Source organism: Convolutriloba macropyga, chromosome 7 (genome assembly GCF_964194025.1).
Source record: "Convolutriloba macropyga chromosome 7, txConMacr16.3, whole genome shotgun sequence".
NCBI lineage: Eukaryota > Metazoa > Xenacoelomorpha > Acoela > Convolutidae > Convolutriloba > Convolutriloba macropyga.
This window is the reverse complement of record NC_134474.1, coordinates 49,732,512-49,758,987: the sequence shown is the minus strand read 5'-3', so window position 1 is coordinate 49,758,987 and position 26,476 is coordinate 49,732,512. Positions and strand designations below refer to the sequence as shown.

At 35.4% G+C, this 26,476-nt stretch overlaps 1 protein-coding gene across 1 annotated transcript in view; it reads right to left on the bottom strand.

Annotated features, from left to right (window-relative positions):
- The window catches only part of LOC142343099 (androglobin-like), a 307,512-nt gene that overhangs the window by 139,362 nt on the left and 141,674 nt on the right, over nucleotides 1-26,476 (bottom strand). Inside the window, 3 exon segments of the mRNA XM_075394786.1 lie at nucleotides 1,061-1,237; nucleotides 1,986-2,088; nucleotides 11,251-11,367. Coding sequence (XP_075250901.1) covers nucleotides 1,061-1,237; nucleotides 1,986-2,088; nucleotides 11,251-11,367 — 397 coding nt within the window.

Genomic DNA, 26,476 nt, shown 5'->3' with positions numbered 1-26,476 from the left:
ACTGTTAGATTTTTAAATAACAATCCCTAAAAGTTGTGGAGTCTCTAGTAAACTTGTGCAGACTCAAAAGTTTTTTTAAAAACCGCGTTTGCTTATTTGTTGAGCAACCACACGATACCGCAAACGGTCTTGAAAACACTTAAAACGATAGAAAGAAGTAAAAACTACAAAAAACAGCATAATTTGTATAATTTTTTTAATTAACAAATGTGCCATCTAACCCTACAACCAACCCTAGTTAAACAATTGAATATTGAAAGATACTCTGAAAGGCAGAAAAAACACTAATTTTTTAAAGGAAAAACTTGAAAAACCGAAAAGTTGTGGACAACATTGATTTAAAAATTGACTGTTTTTGTCAACTGAATAAACTTCAAGTAAGAATAACAAAATTGAAAAGGCATGATAAGCCACATGAATACTAATTTCAACCAGGAACAATTACCGCTGGCACTAAAAATTTGAAAAAGTGTTCATCATAAAAATAGCTCAAGATTGCATATAAAACTCTAATTTTTGATTGAGATGGTTAAAAATTCCCCAAACCAACAATCACTTGTTAATATGATTTAGAGCAACCTCTTTACCCAAAAAAGTAAAGACAAAACTAAAAAGAACTGCTACGAAAAAGCCGTACGTGATCAAAACATTTCGTTCGCTTAGCAAAAAATTTTTCACACTTACTTTTCTTGCTCTCTCTCAAAAATGCGACGTATAAACTGAAAATCACTCTCTTCGATCTGCTTCTTTGTACGCAGCCGTACGTGGCCAAAACACTTAGTTATCACGTGCGGCACTGACTTTTGCATCCAGTTTCAAATACAATTCCAAAAATTATCGATAAAAAAAGATGCTCCACCAATACTCCTCTTCTAGTTGTAAAGACAGGAAACCATATCGTCTCTTCGGGTTTGAAAAAACCGAAAACCATAACGCCTCTTTGAGTGGTAATTTTAACGAAAAGACATTTTTCCAATACTCCCTTTCCGGTCGTAAAAAATGAAACGATAAAATGGCTTTTAAGTGCAATTAAAATCAGTGACCGATTTGATTAACTTACGATCAGAGTATATAGTTGGGGCGTCACTGACAAACGTCGACTTCTTGTCGAGTTTGAACTGCTTGCTGGCACCAGCTGTGGTTCCACTGGCTGCAGTCAAAGGAGCAGCACTCGTCACCTGTTGTACAGACCCCCCATCTATCCCTCCACTCTGGCTGCCACCCGTAGAAGAGGCACCTGTGTAGTACAACAGATTTTAGTTTCAACATTTTCAACTACAGTTAAACAGGAAAGTCATTTCGCCGCAACTGATATACAAAAAAATATAAATTTTCTGGATCATGAAGACAAATGACAAATTCGAGAAAAAATTACACTTAAAACAATGCACATCATTCAACTCATAAGTCTTTCGTTTGACAGCTTTATCGTATTTTTATTTCATCTCAGAGCATCAATTAGTGCAAAATTGTATTTATCTTGACACATGAAAACTTTCAAATGTTGATTGTACTTCTCAAACTGTTTATTCGCATATTGGGTCTCTGAAAACCTTTCAATGCTACGTGTCTAAATGTATAGCAAATTGAGAAACCATTATTAGGCTAACCGAAAACCAAGATGTATGTTAATAATAAACTTCTCAAACATACAAAAAAATTCGAACTTCGGTTGACTCTCAATAATCGAACAGAGAGAATGTCCGTCTGCTTCTCATATGTACATATGAAAAGGTAAATTAAGAAATGCCCCTCCCAAACACTGGGTGAATATTGGCTGGTCCCCCCCAACACTACGTCTTCATAAAGTATTTCGTATCGTTTAAATCTATCAATAAAATGATAATATATACAAACATATAAACATCAGCTGAGAAAGTAAATTAAAAGACAGACAGGATTAGAGAAGAAACAACTAATGACGAAAGTAGATGAGTCAAACTAACAGCCTCACTTCTTTATGTACATGTGTCGATACTACCGACCTGGTTCTATCCACTTGGACAGGGCTGAGAAGGATATCAACACTTGAATTGGCTTCAAACTGTCTACTGAGAAGAAGATCGGCTGCCTCTCATCCCCAGAACTCTGAAACATTCTAACGCTAACAAATCTCTAAATTCACAATCTCGCTTTTGCGTCGCAAAATCATAAAAGCTGTGTAAATTCAAAATAGATTCTGCATTCTTTCTGTTCAACTTGTTCTTTTTCAACTTTTACTATATTTAATTTACAAAAACAAAACCTGACAACTGTGCAAATTTTTGAAAGACTAAAATACTTTCGGTACGAGAAAAGCCAGTGCTTGGAAAAGATGTTTTAAGAAATTTAAATCAAATTAAGAATTCAAGTTGACATCAACTTTAAATACGAGACATCAATAATATAGGCATAATATGTCAACTAAAGACCGGCAGCAGACATCTGCCCTTCTAGGCTGGCTCTTCCGAAACAATAGTAAATTCAAGATACAAAATTAGTTTATTTTAACCAAAAAGCGAAAAAAAAGCAAGACAAAAAATTTCAATAACAGCGGGAATTTTCAATTTAAAACCAATTTAAAACTTGCAAATTTAAATGAAATTAGTAGATGGGTGGTTCATTAAACACGTTAAGACTTGAATACCAACTACAGAATAAGAAACAAGTAAAGTAGATATAAATAGAATAATGAACTGTCAAACACTGTAGCTCCGAAGACGCAAATCCTAGCCCATTCAATAATCCTTTGACCTCCTACCTCTTCCAATAGCAGAAATGCACCAATATCTCGGCTTCAGCACAGTTAAAGATAAATTTTGGGCATTGACCGACTGAATGAGCATACGCGACAGGAAAAGACAACTCGACTGAATCTAATCACGTTATCAAGGAAAAAACAAATTTAACAGATCTTGGTTTTCATTCAAAACACCATCCAAAACAAAGTGTAAGAATGCAGAAAAAGAAGAAAGATTCAGATTTTCGTATCACTGGATTTAGATGGAAATAGTCAGCATTCCTGTTCCGGAAGCTTTTTAGGTAGATAATGATTATTTTCACGGAGTGCTTTCAATTGTAAGGCAGTTGACAGAAAATTTATATTACTCCATCCATTCACATCTTTGACAACTTCCTTGAGAAATTCATACAAATGAAGACCATACGCAATAAAGTTTATTCTCCCTCATGATGGTGGTTATGAAGTCATGAAACTTTTTAGAGAAGATAATTCCAGGATGTCTCTTCTGAGCAATATGAACTCCGATGTCACATTAATAAAAGACCATATTAATGAACTTTTGACGTAACAAAGTCAATGTGAGTCACGAAAAACAGCTTAGAATCAATCAAAATTCCTCAACGGTATTCATTAACAGAGAAGTACTTACGGTACTTGATTGATTTTTTTTACGATTCTCTACATTCAATTCCATCAGTTCTTTCTAAAATTTTGAAAAAAAAACAAAACAATTAGTTTTTTCATAAATGATCATCAACTAATTGTCGTTAAGCCAATCGCAAACAATGGAAAAACTGTTCGAAAGAGTAACTATCTAAACAATTTGAGTTTGATGTGAAACAAGTGTTAATCAGCAAAAGAACAAGTTCAGAATCATCAGCGCAACTGATATCGTCAAGATAAATCAGAAAAAGAAGAGGACCAAGAACAGAACCCTGTGGTACCCCATAGTCGATCCATTTCATTAATGACTTATTTAATCCAAGCAAAAGAAATTGTTGTCTACCTTTCAAATAACAATCTAAAGACGCTAAAACTGGGACCCGAACACCATAAAATTCGGGCTTACTTATGAGTACACGATGACCAGCAGTGTAAAAAAATTAACCTAAATCCAGCAAAATGATTGTACAAAAATGTTTGCTTTCAAATGATGATTGAAAATTGCATACCTGTTTAGATATCGCATCAACAGCTGAATGCTTGGATCAAAATCGAAATTGATTGCGGTTGAAAAATTTAAGCAACTGAAAAGGTTGACAATCCTGTCATACAAAATCTTGTCAAACACTTTAGATAAAGATGCAATTACCGGTGTCACTATCCTTATGCAGAGGAGTTGGCTTGGCTAGCCCGGAGGAATCAGGAAAACAGCTCATCAAAATTTCTGTTGAAAAGTTTGGCTATGTTTTGGACAACTAATGGTTCACAAATTTTAAGCAATTTATTAATCAGCAGATCACGTCCTTCAAAAACTTCACTTTTTGTAGTGCTAGACATAAGCATGGATTTTTGATTAGTTTTCGGAACCAAACCTTTTGAATTTCCAAAATCGGAAAATAGCTTCCTGCCAAAATTAGCAAAAAATTCGTTCAGATTTTCAGCATTGGCTTGAGTAGGATGCAATGTATTGGTAGAAACAGATTTACCGTGATTTCATTAAAGATTCCAAAAACAGTTTCCGTTTCTTCTGCTTAATTTATTCGTTCACCATAGAAACTCCTATTTTAGTCTAAATTTTCAACATCTTCTCAATGACGCTAATTGAAGTAAATTGTCAGTAATGGATTTATCATATGGTGTAGCTAATGTTGTAGCAATCTTAATTTGTCTTTTCTCATAATTTCGCTTTTAATTCGGTTGGCTATCCAAGTCCTCTTTTTCCTGAGCACAATCTTCAAAGGTACGTACAATTCAGTTGATTTAAGTATGCAAAAAACACAATCCATGCACCGGTTAATGGTATGTTTAATTTTGTCCCAAGCCTCACTTAATCATTAGCATTCAGAGATAACCAAGAAATTTACACTTTGTAAAAAAAAACTAATGAGGACATTATAATTTCTTTCAAAATTTTTCGAGATGTTCCGTACAAAAATACTTCTCATTTAGGTTCAATAAAAATGGACAATGATGACTTAAACCACACTCGATTGTACTAAAGGTAATAAAAAAACTACTGATTAATTGATCAAGGCAATTTTTACTTGTTACTGTGTCTCGTTTAGTTAACAACTTAGCAGAGAGTTCTCGATCATAGGACAGCAAAAACTATAAACACCAGCAATGCAATTTTCTTTAAGTACTTTATTTCAGTGAATACGTTTTTATTTTTGGTTGTGCTCAGCACATTGTGATCTAGTTGCTCAAGGTAGACATCCTTTTCAATGTCAGTTGGATTATAAACAGACAAAAAAGCGGATTCCATATCGGATCCCAAAAATAAGCCTATATCCTCAGTTGTTGGAACACGTATCACATAAAACTATATCTCTTCCCGAACGTAGATCGCAACTCCATTTCCTTTTTTGTTATTTCTGCGATTCGGAATGAGCTTAATGAATTGGTAAATAGTTCAATTTTGTCATTTAAACTTAGCCATGTTTCAGTCAGCGCTAAAGCAGTTTATTTTTATTGAGTGTATTTAAAAAGACGCAAAAACAATCAAAGTGACATCTTAAAGACCTGATGTTAAGATAAAGGATGGTGACAATTGATTGCAAATTAAACATTTAGCCTTGAAATTGAAAACATTCGCAGATGGTAGCTCAAGGCAGAGTACATTTATTGTTAGATTTTTTACACGCAAGCTCTTCATTAAACACTGCTATTCGTTGTTCATCAGATTCAGCTTCACGCAATCGTTAAGTAGCTTGTTGGTCAAACTGGAATTGGAAGTAATCAACGTTTCACAAGGTATGGAATGGTTGAATTGTCGTATGCACTACGGGAATGATGCTCCAGCGCCGGCGGGCTCAAGCAAATTGCAAAGACCTATTCCTTTCTGCTCCTTGGAAGTTGAATTTTTGAGAACGTTTTTCTTGTATTGTGAGGTGCTAATTGTCTGAGAACATGGCAACCAATAAAATCATGAAGGGTTTTTTGTTGAATGGAACAGCTGTCTTTTTACCATGGTTGTTTTTTTTCAGAAAATTTTAACTTGACAGTTGTTGGTTGTCGTAATGTAGCCCATCAACCTTGCTTTCATCATTAATTGACTATCACGCTTCGGTAGTCGTTCCTTAATATAAACTGGCTTGTTGTTCCCTGGGTTCTTTGAGCTTACAAAGAGAGATTTACGAGAGAATATGTCAATTTTGTGGTCGAAATATACGAAATTCAGGATAACACTAGGGTAGTAATATCTGTTCCCTTTATTCAATGGGTGTATTATTTTAAATCAGGTGGCCTACAATTGTATTTCAAATAGAGCCGCAAGAAGTTGCGGCTACTTTCAAGAAGGGATTTAGGGCCCAGATTAATGGGAGCATTTTCTACTATCGCGCAATCTTTGGAGCTGTATCGTTCTTAGTCAGTCACCCTATATTCACTTACTGCATAAGGATTTTTCAGCTATATTATTTCTTGTTATTGTGCCTTTATTCACTCTTCTTTCTTCTTTGAAAAGTCGACAACTAGGCGAAGAACTTCTTGCATTGCTGACGTACAGTTTGTTTAAAATTAGCTCATTGAGTTTCTCAGGGTCGAAAGCCATATTCATACACGCACCGAGCCTCTAATATATCTGTCGGGATCTTGCGAGGGAAAGCTGAAGCACTCTTTTTTAAACGGCCAGTGCTATTTAATACGTTTATAACAACAATTAGGCTAGAAAAACAATTTTAAAGAAATCAAAAAGAAAACAAAAAACATTGAACAATCAAAAATGAAGGATTTTGAGGGAAAAAATCACTATCAAATGGAAAGTTATCAACTCTGTGAGAAACGCTTTCTGGCATTGCCGACAAATAAGATTCTGCTGTATTTGCGGTTAACATTCTTATTATGATGAGTATGATTTCTGGTTGCCTAAAAGATTTCAGCAGGCTAAATAGATTTCAGCAGGCTAAATAGAGAAGCATTAAATGGCTGTATCAACATTCACATTTTCTGCGTTTACTGTAGACTGATTGAAGTATGATTTCAAGTTCAACCGGAGTTTGCCACCATCCAACATCCAAACAATTCCTCATAAAAATTTGCAAGAATCTCATGCAATCGTTAAATAGCTTGTTGGTCACACTGGAATTGGAATTAATCAATGTTTCACAAGGTATAGAACGGTTGAATTGTCGTATGCACTAGGGGATGGCTGGCGGGCTCAAGCAAATTGCAACGACCTGTCAATTACTGCTCTTTGCAACTTGAATTTTTGAGAACGTTTTTCTTGTATTGTGAGGTGCTAATTGTCTAAGAACATGACAACCAATAAAATCATGAAGGGCTTTTGTTGAATGGAACAGCTGTTTTTTTTACCCTGGTTGTTTTTTTTTCAGAAAATTTTAACTTGACAGTTGTTGGTTGTCGTAATGTAGCCCATCAACCTTGCTTTCATCATTAATTGAATATCACGCTTCGGTAGTCGTTCCTTAATATAAACTGGCTTGTTGTTCCCTGGGTTCTTTGAGCTTACCAAGAGAGATTTACGAGAAAATATGTCAATTTTCTGGTCGAATTATACGAAATTCAGGATAACACTAGGGTAGTAATATCTGTTCCCTTTATTCAATGGGTGTATTATTTTAAATCAGGTGGCCTACAATTGTATTTTAAATAGAGCCGCAAGAAGTTGCGGCTACTTTCAAGAAGGGATTTAGGGTCAAGATTAATGGGAGCATTTTCTACTATCGCGCAATCTTTGGAGCTGTATCGTTCTTAGTCAGTCACCCTATGTTCACTTACTGCAAACTGATTTTTCAGCTATATTATTTCTTGTTCTTGTGTCTTTATTCACTCTTCTTTGAACAGTCGACAACTAGGCGAAGAATTTCTTGCACTGCTGACGTACAGTTTGTTTAAAATTAGCTCATTGAGTTTCTCAGGGTCGAAAGCCATATTCATACACGTACCGAGCATCTAATATATCTGTCGGGATCTTGCGAGGGAAAACTGAAGCACTCTTTTTTATATGGCCATTGATATTTAATACGTTTATCACAACAATTAGGCTTTAAAAACAATTTTAAAGAAATCAAAAAGAAAACAAAAAACATTGAACAATCAAAAATGAAGGATTTTGAGGGGAAAAATCACTATCAAATGGAACGTTATCAACCCTGTGAGAAACGCTTTCAGGCATTGCCGACAATTGAGATTCTGCTGTATTTGCGGTTAACATTCTTATTATGATGAGTATGATTTGTGGTTGCCTAAACGATTTCAGCAGGCTAAATAGAGAAGCAGAATATTAAATGGCTGTATCAACATTCACGTTTTCTGCGTTTACTGTAGATTGATTGAAGTATGATTTCAAGTTCAACCGGAGTTTGCCACCATCCATCATCCAAACAATTCCTCATAAAAATTTATTCACAAGACTCCCACCTTATCGAGTCTCACTGTTTATTGCGTTAATTTCACCCAATGACTTCGGCTATTTTTATTTTTTTTTTCGGCTTTTTTGACGTTTTATGACGTTTTTTGCCTGCCAATACTTGGATTAAGACTTGGCAAGTCTTGGCCAAGTCTGACAAGTCTTAAATGTGTTATTATCATAGCTCTGAATCAGTATTGATACCTAAACTTGGAATTAGACTTACCCAGTACTGATATTGACTTGGCGTTTGGTACGGGGGATTATCAAATTTCGCTGCTTATTAAAGTACCAAAAGAAGAAATGTCATACAAAGTGCTGTTAAACTGGTCTGGGTTATATCTGATCTCGGCTTAATTGTTAAAATTTTTGAAACACGAACCATTGCACCAAACTAAGAGATCTCAAATTACTTTAAATGTTTAAAATAGTTTATCTAAAGTCACACAATTATTCCACCCCGCCCCCAATATCGTCGAACAAGCAGCAAAAGCAACAAAAGCATCATATCTTACAGTTTTAAAGAAAACGCGAAAACTTTTCAAAGCAAGTTCTGTTATGAATATCATTTTATACCCTATTTTATAGACAAAACTGAACTAATAAAATATGAAATTATCAATTCCTCAATAATAATAATAATACTATTAGGGGATTATTTAATCAGATTAATAATAATTATTAAAAGATATAAAGAGTCAATTCTAAAAAATGATATTTTTTAAAAAACAGTTATTCAGAAGTGACAAACAAAAAAGCCGACATAGTTAGCTGAACTATGGAGTTCACTAAAACATCTAACTTCGTATCATTATCACAATTCCAGAGGAAACCCTTATTTTTAGAAGTTTCTTTAAGCAATGCTGGAACTTGAAGTAGAAATAGAGCAAATGGTTTAAAACGAATTTAAGAAGTAGCTATCTGGCATGGCAAATGATTTATTATAATCAATTGCCTTTTTAATTGACGCTTGGTCCAATGAAACAATAATTTATATTGAATTAACTCCACAAAATGCAATTTGCCGTCATTTTAATCGAAATAGTGAGACATTTGCCAGCATGGTTGCCTATTTTGAATGCTTTGCGAAACTGGCAAATTTTTATTTAAAAAACGCAAAGATTATAAAAAGAATTATCTGTAGTGGTCCCCTTTTTGTTTTATTTCATTCTCAGAGAAATGTTTTTGATATGACCTGTGAAATCACATTAACAAAAAACGGGTGACATCAATTCCGCTCTTATGGGAATGAGTTTTTATAATATTCAAAGAATTCCGAATTCTATTTGAGCACTGAGTTTTTTAAAGTGCTCACATGTGGTAAATTGACCTGTTTTTTTTTTACTGTTATTTCGAGTTTGGATTCGGGTTTTTCTTCTAAATAGTTTTTGCAAATCCATTCCTACTACTTTCTAGTTCCAGAGGTTTCTGTTTAGTCAATCAAAATTTCTTGAATTGTAGTTGAGGATTTGTCTTGTTATCTTTTTTAAGATCTGTTAATATATTTTGATGATTTTTGAAGGCAAAATTGTGAGGTAGTTTTGAACACATCGAATAAGGCAGTGGAGACAAAAAGCGAGTGGTTTTGCGGTGTGAAATTTTTTCACTATAATTTTTAAGTAGAGAGAGAAAACGGTGCTTGAAAAAACATTCGATTTTGCTATACGGGTTTTTGATTATCACCTGCTTCGATTTGATTTCTGTTTTTACTACTTTTCTTATTTTTTGATCGGTTTATTTTAAAGGATTTCCTTTAAAATGGGCATTTCAAGGTCTCACTTTTGGTATAGTCATTCAAAATTCAATTCTGGTTTAGGAATTGTTATTAATTCTCACGAAGAAATGTTTTGGTCCATCATGACTTCTGTCACTCAAAATCTCTTTTGGTTACACTTATTTTTAATGTCTCGGAGAACTAATGATAATTAACGTTATTTTTTCAGATCTCAAACATGTAAACTCGAATAATCACAAGATGAAAGTTATATGTTGCAATATTATAAATCAAACAAACAACATCTTTCCTTAGAATAAGTAAATAAAAAGGTTCATTTTCCAGTTTTTGTAAACTATTTTTTTTAAAAATAAACATTTAAAGCCTACAATTTTTTGTCCATTGGAACTCGTCCATGTCTTTTTTTGCAACTGATGTTTTAAATTTTTCGTTGATTGTCCGCTTCTTCGAACTCCTTGAAGTTTATTCCATTTACGAACAAAATTTCTTATAATTGAAATCTGACTCCATTTTGATTTAAATTTCGTTGTAAGAGAAAAATCATATGTACAATTATTTACATTAATTTCAACGTCTCGCATTATTCTGAATTTCAGTTCGTCTTCAGTAGACAATATTAGTTTGTTTGTTGGACAATATCGAAAAATCTATTCAACGAAGTTTCCGCTATTTGAAGTTCTGCAGGATGAATTTTATTTTCACGAAGTAGTTTATGAGGAGAGTTTCAATAAGTAGTTTATTTGGTCGAAAAAAAAACAAACTTTATGCCTCATCTAATTTGTATGTTTATTCTATCAATTGAGTAGGATGGCAAACTTAGGAAAAAATAGCACTAAATTTTAAATGCGACAAAACAAGTGATCAAAAGAGATTTATTCGAGCCTTTAAAGGTATTTGATTGCGTACCAAATAAATTAATCAACATATAACATAAAGGCAACCGATTAAGAATCAATGTTCTTAGTTTTTTAGATCTTCTCATTTGCAATGATAATTTTAAGACTACAAGTCTGCAATGAGATTCACCCTTGTATACCCTTGCTTCCTTTTGAGTTTAGTTCGAATTTTTGGCGCAAACATCTGCGTTAGAGCAGTTGATGTGTTTTGACAGCAAACCACGCGTCGTCTTTTTTATATTCGGTCATTTTTAAGAACCGATGTATCAAGATACAAAAGTGGAACCCACATAGAGACTATAGCAATTATGGACGCAGCAGTACTTCATAGACTACATTCTATCAACTACACTGATGGGCTTACATTAATAGCTGGACTCTGCGCCCCACCCATTTTGCTCTGACCACCTGCAGATGCAGCCCCAGCTGTTTTCTTCCCACTCACTGCTGACTGGGTGACTCCTCCACCACCTGTTCCGGCCTAAAATTGTATACAAAAAATCTTTTCGTGTATCCGATTCTGAACTAAAGGGTTATTCTACAGTAATAAAACTACAAACTAGTTTCTGCAGCAGCGCTTTTTACATCTACAAATTGACTAAATTTGTCAACTCAAAAGAAAAAAGAACTGTAAATATCTGCTAGAATACAACAAAAATAAAAAGAAACTTCTAGTTATTTAAAGCAAACAGAAAATAATTATAACGTCATATATATTATAGAACCACGAAAACGACTAAAATTGGTTTCCAATTTAACTTTGTTTTTTCACCGAAATTTTCTATTTACTTCGTAATTTTCCTTGAAATCAGAAAACGGGATCCGGTTTTAAAGCGTCTAATTTGCCAATTTAAGAACTACTCATTTGGATGTTTAGAGTATAGATTGTTATAAGCTAGTTTGTTTACATTTTACAGGTGGTACTCACAGGTGCGATTACATTTAGAGAGGGAACGGTTAACAAGCTTTGATTGGAAACTATACTCTGAGTTTCGACAGACATTCTTCGCCGGATTAACTGCTACAAATAAACAACGTAAACAAATAAAAATTGCTCGTATAAAAACTGTGTTTATAAAACTTAGAGCAAATTTAAATATAAACCGACTAACGTCGGAAAAATTGCTCTCGAATGACAGGCGGGGCAACTTAATTCAGGGTCTGTAGCCTAGATAAATTTTTCTTTATGGGTGCAAAAAATCAAACAAAGGTAGGATTGGAACCCTGTCGTCCTGATTCCAATTTACCTCGACAGCTGCATTACTCACTCGGCTATCGCTTTATTTCGTTATTTCGGAGTGCGAGCAATAACTCAAAAATCAAGAAATGTGTGGAAAAGTCACTTGAGAAGTCAAAGATTATTCTAGAAGAAAAGCGCAAAAACGTTCAAGCAAAAAATCTTCATAGAAACATAGCCGGTAGATACCGGAAACGACTCGAAGAGTCGTGCAATATAATTACTAACCTAACCTTACATAAAGCAAGAAGGATCAAAGAAAAGAAATATCGAAGAAACTTCAGACACTGTTTCAAAAAAATGAGGACGCAGCTTTTAGTTTACGGCCCTGGGTAGGCGGGGGGATAGTTGTAGAAGGGTTACGTGGGGGAGGTGTTAGGTGTGGGGGGATTAGGTGGCTGGTGGAGGTGAGAGGGGGGGGGTAGGTAGGTGGGGTGGGGCGGTACGGGATAGGTGGGGGTGGGGTACGGGATAGGCGGGGGTATTAAGTGGGTGGGGGTTATTTGGGGGGGTTATTATTTACGCATCTAAAGGGCGAAACAACGCAATTAATCCAAAAATTAGTAGATATGACGTCACAGATCTGCATGGTGCTAACAATATGTTCAAAAAATTTGCAGTAATGAGGGAAAAAATGTCCAAAAATGAACTTGTTAGAAAAATTTCGCACATATGCGAGAATTATTGCAAAAAGTGTGGAAAAAGTAAACCAAAAATTAAGAGTGAGAAACGTCAAAAACATTTTCTTCTAATGTATAACTTTCAGAACAACCAAAAATTTTCCGCCACTTCTGATTCCAACACTTGGAGATCTGTATGCCGAAATAACTCATTCAGTCATATATCATATCTTAAAATGCTAGTCTATAGATTATGGACGAATTTAAGACATGACACCTATTTTTATTACATCGATCTTCAATACTTGAATTATTCAAACCTCATTTGCGTTCAACCTAAGTCATTTCTCGTTAAAGAGGCCTCTGTTGAGCACTCAGTTTAGCTTACTGAAGTGTGATAAATTAGGGAAGCATTCCATGTAATCTAAAAGAACATCTTGTCTAACGCATATATCCATTTAAGGCCCACAAATAGAATCTATATATTCTATTATTCACAGCAGATTATCCTTATAACTTCACATCTCTGCGGACTGATATAACTAAAAAAATTAGCTCTTGGTAATATCAGTAAAACTAATTTAAGAATTTCATTGGGAAGTAATTTGCCACTAGTTTTTGTCAGCATAAGATAGTTGCAGGATACGATTAACCGATTCATTGCACTACTTTAATTTAAAAAAATGTCTCTAATTTTTCAACTTCAGTAAATTTTGTCAAAAATTTTCTTCATAATCCAATTCGAGAGATAAAATAATAAATCTATAGAATGCTTGGAAACAGTTCAGCATGATCTGATTATAAGTTAAAGTGTTGTCTGGCTACGAAGGTCATCGAAGAAGAACAAAAATGGGCACATTGCAGAAAGAAATGAGGGAAGATTGGATGAAAATTTGAATTTTATTTAACGCAGGTTTTATATAAAATTCAAATTTTCATCCAATCTTCCCACATTTCTTTCTGCAATGTGCCCATTTTTGTTCTTCTTCGATGACCTTCGTAGCCAGACAACACTTTAACTTATAATCAGATCATGCTGAACTGTTTCCAAGTATTCTACAAACCGGAAAAGTTCCTTAACATCCCTGACAAATCAAGTTAGTCTAGACAAAACAGTCGCAAATTGTAAAATATTCGCAGACAAGACAGTCCCAGACAAAATAGTCGCGAGAAAGTAAATAGTCTTTTCATTATCACATTACAAAACAGCAGGAGGGCTAAGCGGAAGCGTGCTGGGCCCATAAGCATGAGGTCGGTGGATCAAAATAAACTCCTGGTAAAACCATTTTTGCGATTGAGATATTTGTATCTTTAACAGATATGTTTTCTGATCTGATGAAACTTGCTAACAGGTTGCGTCAGATAGTTTTAACTGCATAAAACTATCTCACATAAGCGGCCGGATTTTTGCATAATATACTATTGATTGACTTTGCAATTCGTCCGAATCAATTGACTGTCAATTCGTCCGAATCATTAATTCTACAACACGCCCATCATTGTGTAAGCAGGATGGCGCAGCGGAAGCGTGCTGGGCCCATAACCCAGAGTTCGGTAGATCAAAACTACCTCCTGATAAACTTTTCTATCGTGGGAATAGTGAAAACAAGTTTGAAAGTTGGAGCAGGGAGAACGCCGACTTGCCTGTCCTACATTTAATGGATCTTTTCAACAATCCCTCTTTTGAAAAAGCGAGGCTATTCTTGAACAGGATTTCAGCGAGCGATTTATTAAGCAATCAGAGACAACTAATAACTTTCCACGTATATGCGTATACTATGTTAAATTGAGTTTAAGCAATATATAAATTGTTAGTCAAGTAATATTGTTGTAAAGTATAGCATAGAAGGGGAGATTCTCTAATAGGTACCAAGGGGGGGGGGGGGGGGGCAAATTGTTGAAAAAATCCCATTTAATTAGCTAGAAAATAAATGGAATGATTCTAAAAATTATAAATCAGCCGGGACTAATCAATATCAAAAGCCGTCAATCTGTGAACTATTCGATTGATTGAAAAAAGGCGTTAATTGTGCAATGAGCGTGATGTCACAAATCTAGTCAAATTCTGGCGATGATTAAATGTATTTGTGAATTGCGCAGCGCCGCTTGATACAATCGCTGCTGAATAATATGTGCAATATGAAAAGATAGTATCAACATTATCTCAAGTGAGGATCTAAGCTGCTCTGATGTATATGCATTTATGTACATCAGCTTTTAGTGGTGAGAGTTATTGTTGGGTCTCTTCAGAACTTCAACTAAAATTTCCGATGACGATTATTTTGTCTTAAACTATATAGCAGTGTAAAAGTTGAAGCAATATTAAAGTGATCAAGTAATTTAAAGTGACGAAATTCCAAAAAGACTCTAATATTGAGGAAAAGTTCCAACAATAACTCCAATTCCGTGTGATAAGAATCTTCGCAATAATATTTTAATGCAATTTTTAATGCTGTTCTTTTGTGCAGAAAGTGTCTACTTAACGTACAAATGTAGTGGCTGTAGACTGTACTATGGAGGAATGGCGAGCAAACAGCCTTTGGACCTGAGAGAGGAGACGAACGGGAACAGAACACAGGTTAGTTGATTAAAACAACGCCAAAACCTGACTTAACTCCTATATTTTTCCTTGATTATTCTAAGTTGTTCTAAACATTATATCATTAGAACGAGAAACCAGCAGTTGTACTTCAACACTTGAAAAAAATTGAATCTTTGTCTGGCCATATTTGCATATGAATCTGTTGTTTTCCGTCGTTGATAAGTTTATTCTGTTTTATTGTTTGACTCTGCGAGATTGCTGAAAAATCATTGTAATAAACATTCCGTGCATCTTCAGAGCAAAAACAAAAAGATTATCGAAAAAAGAAAATCAAAAATATACCCGGCAGATTGCAGGAAAATAGCCGCCAAGTAGTATAAAAAGCTGACTAGAACCACACCGGGGGGGGGGGGGGGGACATTATGTATTAAGATAGGGAATGCAGAAATTGTCCCCCTAGGGGGGACACTTAGGGGGACATTTAACGCAAATTCGCAGTAAATGTCCCCCTAAGTGCCCCCCTAGGGGACAATTTCTGCATTCCCTATCTTAATACATAATGTCCCCCCCCCATTGTGGTTCTGATCAGCTCCTATTTTTTTTCTGAAAAAAATTGTATTTCACAAAAATTTGTTGTTTTTGTCTCTAAAAGATGTGAACTAGTTTGAAACATGTTTTGTAAGTGAAAAAAAAATGTCGGAAACACTTTTTTCGAAAAATGAAATTTTGGTCCCATAGGGGGACAATAACTTATAAAATTTTTTTGAAAAATGGGGCCTAAAAAATTTTCCTTGATTTTTTGGCTGTAATCAATGTGAAATGTTGTGAAACATGTTTTGTGAGTGAAAAAAGTTGTCTGAAACACTTTTTTCGAAAATCGAAAATTTGGTCCCATAGGGGGACAATAACTTGAAAAAATTTAAAATTTTTGTCGATTTTTTGGCTTTAATCAATGTGAAATGTTATGAAAATGGGGTCCAAAAATTTTCAACGCTATTTCACTTTTAATCAATATGAGAAGTTGTGAAACACGTTTGGTGTGATAAACAACAACATTCATCTCACCGCCACACCCCAAACACTCCGCTAAACATCAACCAATTACAATCACCACAAACATACACAACAATGCATGCACACACACACACACGCAAACACCCAAACACACACACACACACACACGCCACGCACCTACACCAATCACACCTAAACTAAACCCCCGAACCATCAGAGATCTCTAGTTGTTTATAAAGCCAATCCCAACCAATCAGGTTTTTCTAAGTAAAACATTTCGTTATACAAACATACATACACACATACAATCATACACATACATACATAAATATACACATTGATAAAAAAACCAGAGTTGTACAAGGAACTAAATTTTCACGTAATTATGTGTACAATTATGGTCATAATCACTTATGTCCATAAATGTACACATAAATGGGACAAAAAAAATAATAACTAACCTGTTAGTAGATGTATAAAATCATTAATGATATATTGAGTAGAGAGTCATCGGATCATGCCCAAGCATGTTCAGGGTCAAAAAACTTTCCAAAATAAATTGACCAATCACAGTGCTTGATTTATTATTCAAGTTGACAACCATCAAAGTTAAAAGATTTATAAACAAAAACGCACACGTTCAGTAAACAGTGAATAATGAATACAATAGGAACAAAAGACATCAAGCTCATTCATGAGAAAGTTTTATCACTGAGAGGTAACATAAATTATACACACATATCTTATCGACAATTATATTTCGTAGCTGCTTGTTCTTTGTTAGATCCAGAAGTTGACGGAGAAATAGCACTTAAATTTAGACCCTATGGTGGTTTTATTGGAATTGATAATTCAAGACTAGATCCTTTATTGAAACGGAGCAAAGTGCTACGACTTCATGCTGCATTGCATGACACCGCTGGATTTATAAAAGATTGCCGAAACAAAGGCCCTGGATATGTTTACGCTTTCCGTTACTCACCAGTAAACAATTGTCTTTTTGGACACCTGACAGGAATATTATTCATTCTATCAGTGAAATTTTTTCATTCACAATTGTTTCGTGAATTGGAATGCTAGAAAATTTTGGCAGCAGAACCACAAATATAATTGTCCTCGATCTCGAAGGTTTCAAACTCAAGTCACTTGGATTCATTATAAAAGAGCTCAGTTTGTGTTCCAGTTACAACGATACAATATTTTTCAAACCGCCGCTTAAATTCGCTGATTTATCCGCACACGATAGACAAACTGTTATTTGGCTGACCAATAACCTACACGGTCTTGATTGGGACGAAGGTGATATACTTTACTGTGATTTGAAAACAATCTGTCTGAGTCTCAGTTTACGATTCACACGGAAAAACTTTTTTGCCAAAGGCATTGAAAAGTGTGAGCTCCTCAGTAAGCTTTTACAAAAAACTGTTTATAATCTGAAAGATCTAAATTGCCCCCGAATCTCAGAGATAATATCAGAAGAAAAAGTTTCCTCCTGTTATCTTCATTCAAACTTTCGTTCAACAAACGATCAATTATCAAATCACTGCGCAGAATGTAAAGCAAGAATATTTTCACAGTGGACACAAAGTGATGCACAGAGAAGACATGGCAACTTTAACAACCTATCTGTCAAACAACTTGAAGATATTCACCTGCTTGACTCCACTTGACGATCAGCCGATTGTAATATTCAACAGAGTTCAGGATCCCTCTCCACCAATACAGAATAATTTTTCAAGTGATCAACAGAACCGAGCGAACTATCTCAACAATATGCCAAACACATCACAACAACCGCGTTACAATTCGCTTTATAGCGCAGCAGCAAAACGTTATTTTGCAACCATTACTCTTTCTCCCGACGAGCTAGACAGCCTTAGGGCTTTCCTGCCCGTGATAGATAATTTCTATCACTTCCAACTGTACGTAAAAAATAAACAGAGAGCACGAGAACATCGGAATCAGTTCAATTATGGCCATGAACAATACAAACCAGAAGCCTATGCAGTCCCCCAAAGAGCAGCGAATCCCACGTTGGAAGCAATGGGCGGACAAAAAAGTTCCTCAATTTAGATTGAAAAAAACACCACCAGAACGTGAGCTATCTTTTAATGAGATGCCGAATGAGTTGCGATTATATGTCTTGGAGCACCCCGAAGTTGAAAACGTCTTCAATCAACCATCGTTCGAGGAAAATGACTCATCAACCGTCTGTTATAAACTAGAGATAAAAAGTCATATTAAAGGTTTCAATTTGTTTGAGTTCTGGTACATGAAACAGTTGCCCAGTAAATAATTCAATTTCACATTTTATTTGATCCTTGTTTCAATTCACTTTTCAATTAATTATTTTTCTCCAATGAATCAAAGAGACGAGGCTGACGCCGGTATCAGTAATTTATTCTTTGATGTGAACAACAAGGAGAGGCCCCCATGGCATTGTTGTTCAAATTCAACAGTGCCAAGGTCCGAAGTAATATTTTTTGTTCAAGTTAGTATCATTGTCTTAATGATCATTCTTTGCTTCTCTATGCTCTTTCTATTATCAGAAAGCTGTGAAGAGAAATAAATTTGGATTGCTCTCTTATCGAGTTTAGTTGGTTACATTTTACCTAATCCCAAACTATGAACAAAGTGCTTCTTACACATGACAGGGTATTCATGTCAATTGTAGGACCAAGTGGTTGTGGTAAAACAGAACTCTTGTTTCGGATGCTAAAAGGTTCGACCTTTTATCCACGTTTTGAGAAAATTTATTATTTTTACAAAGAGTTCCAACCACTTTTCAAAGATATGCAACAAGTTATACCAGGGATTGAGTTTCTAAAATACTCAGGCTTTGATATAACAAAAAATCTTTCGAATTGTCTGCTTATCTATGATGATTCATGTGAAGAAATCTTCAACGATAAAGAATTTGTAAAAATAGCTACCTCAGGACGTCATCGAAAATTACATGTTATATACGTCAAGCATAATTTGTTCCATCAAAGCAAATGGTCCAGAACCATTGATCTGAATACAACACAAATAACATTATTCAAGTCGCTTCGTGACATTCAACAAATTGAATATCTTGGAAAACAGTTGAATTGTCTCCAACTGATAAAAGAAGCATACAAACTAGCAACTGCGGAGCCCTTTGGACATTTTTTTTATTGATCTCGATCCCAAAACCAGTCAGGGTTTACGATTTGCGTCACATATTATTGCACCTAACCCTTCAATTTTTTACATTCCTTCGGAGGAAGCCGTTGTTACACCAATTACGAATGAAAAGGAAACATTTGCTTATGCTCAAGCAATGGGCAAATAGCACAAACAAGAACTCCAACATTGAATCCGAGTTACTTAAAGACGCCGACTTCATTTGGTTTCTGAGTGACTGTGTGATGAACGTACTCTCTGGAGTTGTTCCAGTCAATAAAAAAGAACTAAAAAATTTGAAAAAAAACTCTGCGTCAACTTTCGAACAGGAAAGTAGGGAAAACTGAACGGTTAAAAATAATTCGATCTCCCTCGGGCAACAATCTCATTCAACTCATAGCATTACCCTGCATAGAGTATCTGGAACATGCATACTGAAGAGTTTGTGTTAATACCTAAGCAGATGTATACAAGAGAACAACCTCATATATCTCAATTACTCAGCAACAAAGATGTTCACAACCCAGCCAAGCAGATATCACTTCTGCAAAGAAACAAGTCACCATCAGCTCCCCCTGCCTCGCAACAGGATACAGAGCAACAAACTAACGCTTCAGTGGATGATAGAAGTACAATAAACGAGTCTATGGCGAAATCATTTACGACAGACAACACATCAACTATCAGACAAGGAGTGTTGAATGATATTAGAATCTTGAAGGGGATAAAATTTGAAAGAGCGAGAAAAATACTGGACATAATAGAGGAATCAGATTCTGTTTCCTTGGACTCATCAAAGAGATTGCTTATTAATGGTACAAATACAGAAGTTCTTGCTGCTACGTTTCTTTACAATCTACAGCAAACCACTTGCAAACTATCTTTCGAACAATTCAGTGTATTAACGCATCTCGATATTGGTTCGCATTTGACTTGTAACACATACGCCAAAAAGTTTCTAAATTTATCATCTGAAGAGAGACTGCAATTTTTGGAATATGAGTCGGACAAAGAAGTTGCTTCAAAATCCCAGCGAAAGAAAACAAAAGCTTCTGACAACGACCAGAGAAACTTTGAAGAGGCAGAAAAAGAAATCAAACCAACCAGCCCCTGGGAGAATTACTTCCTATCAAGTTAAACAGTTAGACAAATTGTACACTAAAGGCAGTGCTGCATTTGGTAGCATTGCTAACTTGAAGAAGGCTAGCGGTTTCACCAGAGACAAAATTGTTCGCTATCTTCAGTCGAAAGCCCCGTACACGAAATACAGACAATTCAGGAAAAGTTTTCCCCGACTGAAAGCTGTTGCATATAGAATAAATGAAATCTGGTTTGTCGATGTTGCGTATATGGATAAAGTTGCCCAACACAACAACGGTGTAAAATACTTGTTAGTGGCTGTGGATATTTTATCACGTTACTTACGAGTTCAACCAATGAAAGCTTTATTTGCAAAAGATGCTGTTGAAGCGTTCAAAAAAATGATCGAGAAGAAACAACCAGAAAAAGTATGGAGAGACAAGGGATCAGAGTTCAAAGGAGATTTCAAAAAATTTTGTGAAAAGAAAGGAATTCATTTTTATACAACAGAAAGCGAAACCAAGTCGGCATTTGCAGAGAGGAACATTCAATCGCTTAAAAACATCATTTACAAATATTTGGAAGAAAAGTGGACTTGGATATATATTGAAGATTTACCCCAGTTTGTAAATACTATAAACAGTCGTGTTAACCGGGTAACCCATTTAGCACCTAATAAAGTTTTCAAAAAACATGAACCAATTTTAATATCATTAGCAATCAACACAACAAAGTACAAAGCAAAATACGAATAAGGAGACCTTGTTAGGATTGCAAAGCACGACGAAAAATTCAGAAAAGGTTATAAACAAAATTATACAGACGAAGTTTTTACGATATTCAAAATTGCTACCGTGAGTCCACCAACGTACAATCTTATAGATGCAAACAACGTTATAATTGAAGGTAAATTTTATGAACCAGAATTAGTCCAAGTAAACGTGTTAGTTACTGCAGATGAATAAAATGAATCCCGCCAAAGAATTCACAATCGACCTAATATCCAACGCATCAATGGAAGTTTTTGGTGAAAACACAATGGCAAAATTCCGTAACCAGTTATCTCAACCACTTATTTTGGATGGAGAATGGCAAGTAGCTTTATCTTCAATATCCTTCCCATCAAACATCAACAACGTCAATTCAAACGGGTTAGTCGTTTATAAAAACTCGGGAGTGGAACTCGATGCCTCAAATAATCGCAGTGGACACCTCAGAAAAATTCGCAAAGGCATTTACAGTAGCTTGGATCAACTAATGGATGAACTCAGGCGAATTGCTCAGTTTAAACAATTTGATTTTACTTTTGACAAAATTACTCATAAATTGGTTTTACAATTCGGAGCGAATGAGGGTTTTTCATTTGAAAACGAAGAAGTTCCAAGTATTCTCGGCTTCAAGGGTAAAAAGACAACTCGCATGATGGATACATTCATATTGGATACAAATCACACGAAACTCTCAATAGACACCAAAGTGATTTTCCAGTTGATATAACCTGTGGCTCACAATTAATCTTTGTCTACATAGACGTTATAGAATATCAAATTATTGGAGACGTGAGAGCTCCTGTAATTAAAATCATTGAGACCGAAAGGCGTTTAAGAAACGGCAGCATAAACACTGTTACACCTATTCATCACAAGACATTTACAATTCTGGATTACAAGCCCATACTTTCTAACCATATTCAGAACATTAAAGTGGAGTTGAGGAACGAAGCCGGAAAACTTATTCCATTTAATGGTACAGGAAAAGTGATAGTAGGCTTAAAGTTTCAAAAAATCAAGTGAAATGGAAGCTTACTACAGCAACCAAGCATCACAGTCGATGCCACATTTCTCCGGTCATTATCGTCAAAGAGGAAGTGGCTTTGGAGCCCTCGCAGCAGGTATTGGAAGAGTTGCTTTACCATTGGCAAGAAGAATTATATGGCCCGCTGCCACAAGAATTGGCCGAGAGCTTTTAGTGCAGGGTGCACCTGAGTTGGTTGAAGTAGCAACGAAACGAAAGTCGGCAAAGCAGGCGTTGAAAAGCACGTTTGCAAAAACAGCCCAAAAACAATTTGGTGGGTCTCTCCATTCACGCAAAACACGAGGCCGGCAAGTTATTAAACGTCGAAGACAACAAAATGCTAAACCTCGAACCTACAAGAAACGTTCCACTAAAAAAATCATTTCTCAAAAACCACAGCCAAGAAGAAGTCGACTGGATTTTTTCTCTCGAGTCAAAGATGCGAACTAATATTGTAATACCTTCCGAAGCCACTCACAGTTCCCTGGATTTATTTGAAAAACCACCTTTGCTAGTCACCTTTGATCAATCATTTGAGCAAAAAACTGGACCACTTTATTCTCCCTCTGGATCATCGCTCGAATTTGAAGTGGTAGGTGATCGCAACAATTTCATAGACTTGCAAAAAATTTATTTGGAAGTAAAATGTCGAATACAAAATGCTGATGGAACTGATTTGCGATATACCACCGGCGATGCAACCGCAACCGATGCTGCATATTTTGTCAACAATGTTCTTCATTCACTGTTCGCCGACTGTACTGTTTCTGCAAATGGAATAAAAATTTCCTCAGCTAATGGACACTATGCTCATAAAAGTTTTATTGAAACAGAATTTTCACATGGAGCCGATGCAAAGAAAACTTGGTTAAAGTGTCAAGGCTACGAGTATGAGCCGAACCCCGCTGGTATAGCTGCAGCTTCAAGGGATGCAAGGCAGGTAGCTGTGAGAGAATCGGAACAAATTACTTTATATGGAAAGCTCGCTGTTGATTTCTTTTCCTGTGAAAAACATCTAGTAAGTGGTGTTACCTTGAGACTTTCTTTCCGAAGATCGCAAGATGATTTTGTTACCATTAGTGAGACAGCGGCAAAAAATTACAAAGTTAAAATTGATGAAGCAAACTTATTTGTTAGAAAGATGACAGTGTCAGACAACGTTGTTGGAGCCATTGAAAAAACACTCCTAAAAACTCCGGCAATGTATCGCTACAATGAAGTAATAACAAAAACATTCCTCGCAACAGCAGGTCAACGCAGTTGGAAACATGAAGATATTTTTACAAAAGAACCAATAAGGCGGCTGATTGTTGCATTGTGCAGGAGCAATGCATTCATTGGAACTAACAATATCAATCCCTACCACTATCAAAAGTTTGATTTGAGTGAAATTACGGTCTATCGAAACGGGTTCGCGACAGCTGGCACTCCAATGTTAACAAATGATAACAAGCGCCTGTATTACAATTCAATGAGTGCCCTAGCTTATGTTGAAAACGGTCATGGAATACCCCTAAGTGATTTTGCGCATCACTTTATAATGGTCTTTGACTTAACTAGCACGCAAGAGGCAACACACGATTTTATTCATCCCGAACTAACAAACTCATCATTATCGGTTGAACTGAAATTTGATACTGGTTTGCCAAACAACATTGAAATTTTTTTCCTGGGAGAAAAATCGTCTACTGTGTACATTGACTCTGCAAGAAACGTACCCAAAAATGTTCTACCTATGAATCCTTAATAATGGATGAAGACCAAATTTATATTCATATTCAAAAGTGCAAACATCTCAAATTTAAATTTCGAGGTGTTTATGCGGCTGACAATTATCCCATAAATTTACCAGTTAACAGTTTTATAATTGTGAATGCATCGCGAGCTGATTCTATTGGTTCACATTGGGTGATGCTTGCGAAACGCTACGCATACCCCGTACTATACTTTGCAGATCCGTTAGCACTACCTCTGACTGCCTATAAAGACATTTTCTCTCGCTTACAGCAATGTACTGATTTAAATATGATGATGGATATTATGGAGCACAGAAGAGATATTCAGTCTCCCCTGCAATCAGCAGACTCGCAACTGTGGTTTATTTTGCATCTATATTGCTCATTATTTCTATAGCAGTAAGTTTCCATTTGTACCTGATGTAAATGAATTGCAATTGTTGGCATTTTTAAAACATATGGAGTGAAATTGAATTATTTGTTCTATCACAGTACTATTTTAGACAGTAGAATTTTTACAGAGCTGAAAGTTTATTAAATAGTCTGAAGTCTCACGTACAAAACTTCCCTGCCCACTTAAAATTATATCCATAATCTGATAGAGAGAAGAAGAATGTTCACCGAGCATTAGTTGACAAAAACGTTTTACAGTCACATCGGGGATAGTAGAAGCACGTATGGTAGTAGTAATGGTTGAGAGTCTTTTCACAAGGTTAGGCAGAGGAAGTTGTTTTTTAGTTTTGTTGGTTGAAACATGATTACATTTTGACAAGTACTCCACAGCAACATGTAAGCGAGAGACAATAGCACCATGAGCAACAAAATTTTTCTCCGTAGGCAAAATAAGGATTTTAAAACAAGTCACAAGGCAAGGTATCGTCGCAGGAGCATACGAAGAAAAAACAATTTTATCTTTGGGACCTGTATCTTCAAAAATGAGATGCCAATGATTGGAACCAAACAAACAACCATCGATAACAGTCGAAGATGAATGATAACCGTACGCATAATTTTCTATTGCAGAATCTTGAGGTTTTGGTTCTGTGTCGCAAATAGTGTATTTGAATCGTTTTTGAAACTTTTTGAAGTATTCGGGACTGTTTTCGTACATAGCTTCAACCATAGTAAGAGACTAAACTGAGTGAGTAAACAGTGAATTACCTCTATGAATTATTGGGTTTGAGTTGATAACATGGTGTAAACAAAATTTCAAGGTCGTTCGAATACGAAAATTCTTTACATTGTTGTTATTCTTATTGCTTGTAAACAAATTCTGTCTAGTCATTAAGTAAACAAACTATAGCTGTCTGGTTTCTACGAAGCTCAGCAATTAAAACAAAGCTGTCGCATTTTCCCGAAGTTCCAAAATCTTTAACCTGAGGTAAATTTTGGGTTGTTTTCATTGCTTTTCAAATAAATTTTGTCTAGACATTAAGTAAACAAATCAGATTTGTTGAAGTTGTGTACACGAATAATGGCTGTCTTAATTTCCCGAATTTTTTAAAACTTTGCTGTGATTGGGTGACGACTTGAATTAAAATCTATTTTTAGTAACATAACTAATGGTTCCAACTTTATGGCTTGTAAACAAAGTTTCCGAAGACATTAGGTAAATAAATTGAGTCTGATGGAACTTTCGGATGTTATGTAACCTTTGTTCTGATTGGCTGACGACTTAAGATATAATCTATTTTTAGTAATATAACTAATCGTTCCAACCTTTTGGCTTGTAAACAATATTTCTGAAGACATTAGGTAAATAAATAAAGGTTGACGGAACTTTCCAATGTTATGCAATGTTTGTTATGATTGATTGATGACCTGATAAATCCATTTTTAGTAAATAGACTTATTGTTTCAATTATTCTGTTTGTTTATCGTCATGAGAAATCATTAAGTTTTTGGGGAACAGGAGAACCACTTGTTTACCGAATTTCTATAGAAACGTTGACTGTTAACTTTTTTTTAAAAATTTTATCTTTCCTAATCCGATATTTAGTCACTTTCTAATATTTGGGAAATGCCTGCAAAAGACCGACAATTACAGATGTGAAAAATGTCGAAAATCTATAGTAAAATATCACATTGCTCGCCATAGAAGGACTTGTTCTAGCGGTACCTTATACTGCAAGAAACGAAACTGTAAATTTGCAACAAAAAAATTCGGCAGAACTATCGTACCATATTGCCAAATCGCATGGATCGAAAACGCGTAACACCTTAAACAAGTGCGTTGTTTGTCAGAGAGATTTTCCAAGTTTCTACTCGCTGCAGCTTCATCGCAGGAAGATACACCAAGTTAACACGAAAGTTGGGAGCTTAAACACAACCCGTGTCCGTGAAATAGTTGATGAGTTGAATGAAGATAGTGAAAAATTGAAAGAGGAATTAGCAGCATGTCAGCATTTACTAGTAGATGT